Raw genomic sequence first — 4,365 nt, 5'->3', positions numbered from 1 at the left:
TCTCATCCGCTTGGTCACTGTCACACTGAATTCCGTCAGCGTCTTCGGAGTCAAGTTACCCACCCGTGCAAGACTAATATACAACACGAATCCATAAACCCCAGTTGAATAGAGGTAATTAGATATTTATCACAGTATAACTTAAACCCCGAGTAGTTAGTGATGCAAGAGGATCGATTGTGGTGTAGACTGAACAGTAGGATTTTGGTTCCCTGCTGCCAATGAGGATTTCAGTAGCATTAGTAGTCGGGGTAGTAGTTGGAGTAGAGCTGGTGTATGCTATAGAATAGTAAGCGATAACCAATGTTTTCACGCCCCTTCACTGCTTCGTAGCTACAGCTCGAGTTGTGGTTATCGTTAATCGTAAGTGTCCATTATTCCATCACTTTGTGGTTTCATTCCACCGCACTAATACTACCCGAATGCTTTGGCTATTGCTTTCGCACTTGTTCGTACCTACCTTTGTATCCATTCCACGAAAATCTATATGTGCACATGACGTTATTCTCGTCATTATTTCTAGGTCATGTTACTACTAAACACTCCGATATCTCCTATCGCTCATCACATTCTGCGCCACGAGCTACTGCCTGATAAGTTAATTCTTCATTTCTGAAACTTTTTTTTTAAATATTGCAATTAAGAAAACTCACAGATAACAAAATATTATTGCACTGAAAAAAAAATTTATTTGAGCCAACTAAGATTTATTTGAGCCAAAGATATCGTATATTTGGATATGGCCAAATAAATATTTAATTTTGAGAAAGATATAATATATTCGAGTAGTTTAATTGCGTGAAATAAGTGATTTATTTGTGATAAAGAAATGATCCAATTGCTACAAATAAATAAGGGCTACAAATATATGTATAGTATCGCCAAATTTTAGGTTATTTGTCACAAATTAAATATCTTTACCACAAATATATCAATTACTTACCACAAATAAATTATATATTTCTGTCAAATTATAAAATTATTTGAATCAACTGTCATATTTTGTTGTACCAAATATATTTATTTGTCATTAAGAAATATTTTTAAAAAAGCCACAAATAAATTGATTTATTTGGGACAAATATTTCTTTTTTTCAGTGTGTAATAATATGAGGGATGAAATATACTTTGTGGAAATGAAGAAATCCTAATAGCTTCTGGCATTTGAGGGTCACTTTGGAGGATTTGCTGATCATTTAGTGGATAAAAAGGAAATTACAACGTCATGGGTTCAAACCCGCGATTATATAGACCCGATAGTAGTTCCGTGTATCCAGATTAATTATCAGTTTCCTGAGAATAAAAAATGAAATTATTTGAGGAAATTAAAAAAACTACCGCGCATCAAATATAACAAATATTATTAACAACAAAAATATACATTTAACAGGTACAAAGAGGTATTAAAAAAGAAATAACATAAAAATGATCATGCGTAGGCGTCGTGAGAGTATTCGTAATGAGTGTCCTCGGCGTGAAGCTGCAGATGATGGTGGTTTTGATTGTCATCGTGATGAGTCGGTTCGTGCTGATGAAGATGAGCGTGTGTGGTGTAGGTCGCTCCTGAGTGATCATTCTTCCCCTTGGTCTCGACGTGCGCATGGAACCCGTCCTTGTCGGCCTTGTATTTAACAATACGAACGCTGCCGCCAGGTTCCTTCACTCTGTACTCGCCACTCACACTCGTCCCTATTGATAATTAAAAATGTAAATAAATCCCGTCCGGTTAGAGCGAGATAGTATTTTATCTAGCACACGGCTTTCACTCACCGTCTCTGACTTCTTTCTGCTCGTGAAAGTCTCCAGTGTGATGATCCTCGACTCCGTAAGCAAACTCGTACTTGGGATGCGCGACATAGTCTGTGGTGTGTCCAATGTACCCGTGAGCCTCATCAGCCTGGTGCTCGTTCACGTGGCTGTGATGACCAGCCAGGTCGTTATTCTCTTGATGCTGGTGCTCGCTGGGCTGGTAATGATTTTCGTAGTGATGAGGAATCACATAGGGCACTTTCACTTGGAACTCTGGCCCTTCTACTGGCCCGTGGAAGTGCATGTAAGATGTTGCTACAGGCACATGTTCGTGCCCATAATCCTGATGCTGATGTTGATGTTGATGGTGTTCATCCGAAGCATCAGATACCGAAACAATTCCTGTCCTCACTTGACATATCATCAGCATACACAGACACGTCGTCAATATTAACTGAAAAAATAATTAATCACTTTATTTTTTCACTTTTACTCATTAATTACTAGATAGAAAATGAATAAATATGCGTTAATTAGTGAAGCCGCACATTTTTCAAAGATTCAAAATGAAATCTTAATGAGCAGAATGTAATTTTAGATGAATATAAAAATATATTTTTTGTTTTAATATAATCACTGCACCTTTGGAGTCATCTTTAGACTTAACAGTAATCGAGGTGTTTAAAAGTACGACTGCAACTTTCTGCACGTAGATGAACGTTTTTATAGTGGGTAGACTCGTAATGTTTATTTAAAACCGTCCACACATAAACATGCATTCACACACGTGAATATGCTGGCCATTCTACATAATAATTTGTTTTTTTTTCCTTTTTATTAAACGTCTCTAGCGAACCGTGGAGTGCTGAGTAGAGTGACGAGTAAAGAGAGTCGAGAGTGAGCTTTCTCAGTCACTCCTCTTCCGGACAATCGACACCTGGGCACATTAATTTACCGCAGCAAGACAAAACGCGTTGCATAATAGATAATCCTTTTCATGACTCGTCAAAAAGCTGGAGCTGACGATGGAGATAAACAAGTATCCATATATATATATATATATGTAATGGATGGTTTGAGATATATATATAAGTGAGGGTAAGAAACACATATCATTCTCCGACAGAAACTTTTATTCCTCATCTTAGACAACTGCCAGGGTTCAACACACACATACATCTACATGTATATGCATATATATATTTATATTCACAGCAAAGTGGCGACAACGAGTCGGTAAAAAGAAAAATGTTTACTCTTTCACGCGTGAGATGACTGAGCTCGATGTACATATAAGCGGCGTCGATGTCATAAAACTTGGTCTTACATTAAGTTATATATCTATATATATGTACATACATAAATATATATAAAAAAGGATGGAGAGAAGGGTAGTTGATGACGTGCTTCGTACACGAATGTGCACCAGTTTATAAAACTTGCATTCGCCGCTCGAGTCGTTACTTTCTTACACTCCATGGTACTTTGTCATAACCACTTTATCACTTGCCAAATGCCCAAACCTATATTTAATATAATTTATATTTTTATCTGACTTTTTATTGCCAGATGAGAACATTGTCATGCTATTGTTATTATTATTGAGTCGTAGGTAAAAAATTTTAAAATTGTAGAAAGATAAACTTTCACAGTATGAGACGGAAGTTTGTAACCAAACAAACGTATCGATTCGATACACTCGAGAGTCCATCAGCCATTCGTGCGTAGCATAACTATAGGTATTTTTTATTTGTTTATTGTATTGTGTACATTTTCGACTAATCCTTGAAAATATTTCTCAACGATTTTGTAATCCACACGAGAAATAATGGCTATGTGCGCTCTTAAGATACTCGAAAAGATTTTTATGGATTTAATGCTACACTTGTTACATATGGAATTTATTTTTAAAACATTTTAATCCGTGGCACAAAGTATCACCATAATGCTGCATTTTGTACCGGCAAAAAATAAATATTTTTTAAAATCCGCTTACCTGTACTTTAAATCCTCGTTAAAAATATTTATTAGTGACACGTATTTAATATTTTTTACCATTTATTTACTTCTATAACTATATAACAATTGACAAAAAAAAATCAGTTATTAATTGAAATTTTTTATTATGTGAAATTAGTGTTTTTGACAAGTTTTCCAGATGCAGACTTTTGATAAATTTTTGACAGTCTTTCAATAGACTTTTGACAAAAGGCCAAAAAGACTAAAATTAGTGGTTGAAATTACGCCGAAACCATAAGATTTTATTGGAAAAGGCCAAAATTTTATTAATCTCAATAAACAGGCTGATAATTGGCCGATAAATTGAGTAGTAGGGTGGGTTGAAAAAAAACTTTTTTTTTGTTTTTCTTAGCATGGGGGTAGAATTTGTACCTTATAAAAAAAAAAATTTTTTAAGAATAAAAAAAATTTTTTTACTCAACATTTTGAGGTGGCCCACTCGTTTTTAAAATAAATAATTGGTCAAACGGGGTAGTCCCAACGAAAAAAATTACATGGTGTTCTAGAATCTGTAGGGTGTCGCCTTGAAAGCTAATTGAAAGTCAGAAGTTGAAAAAATTTTTTTCCTATTATTTTTGTAATTTAAGTAAAAAATCC

The 4,365-nt window shown here is 34.9% G+C and overlaps 1 protein-coding gene across 2 annotated transcripts; it reads right to left on the bottom strand.

Annotated features, from left to right (window-relative positions):
- Positions 1-1,344: 1,344 nt before the first annotated feature.
- On the bottom strand, positions 1,345-2,472 carry LOC130669513 (histidine-rich glycoprotein-like). Of its 2 annotated transcripts, none has more exons than XM_057472465.1 (3): positions 2,392-2,472; positions 1,771-2,203; positions 1,345-1,689 (listed from the first exon to the last, which is right to left on the bottom strand). In XM_057472465.1, exons 1-3 carry the CDS (start codon positions 2,401-2,403, stop codon positions 1,430-1,432), a joined length of 705 nt encoding a protein of 234 aa, XP_057328448.1. In that variant the 5' UTR covers positions 2,404-2,472; the 3' UTR covers positions 1,345-1,429. The 2 variants fall into 2 exon arrangements, with proteins under 2 accessions (XP_057328448.1, XP_057328449.1); XM_057472466.1 differs by having other exon boundaries at positions 2,298-2,433.
- Positions 2,473-4,365: the final 1,893 nt, after the last annotated feature.

Source organism: Microplitis mediator, chromosome 6, assembly GCF_029852145.1.
Source record: "Microplitis mediator isolate UGA2020A chromosome 6, iyMicMedi2.1, whole genome shotgun sequence".
In the NCBI taxonomy this organism is placed as follows: domain Eukaryota; kingdom Metazoa; phylum Arthropoda; class Insecta; order Hymenoptera; family Braconidae; genus Microplitis; species Microplitis mediator.
Note: the sequence above shows the minus strand (reverse complement) of the source record. Positions and strands in the feature narration are given on the sequence as shown.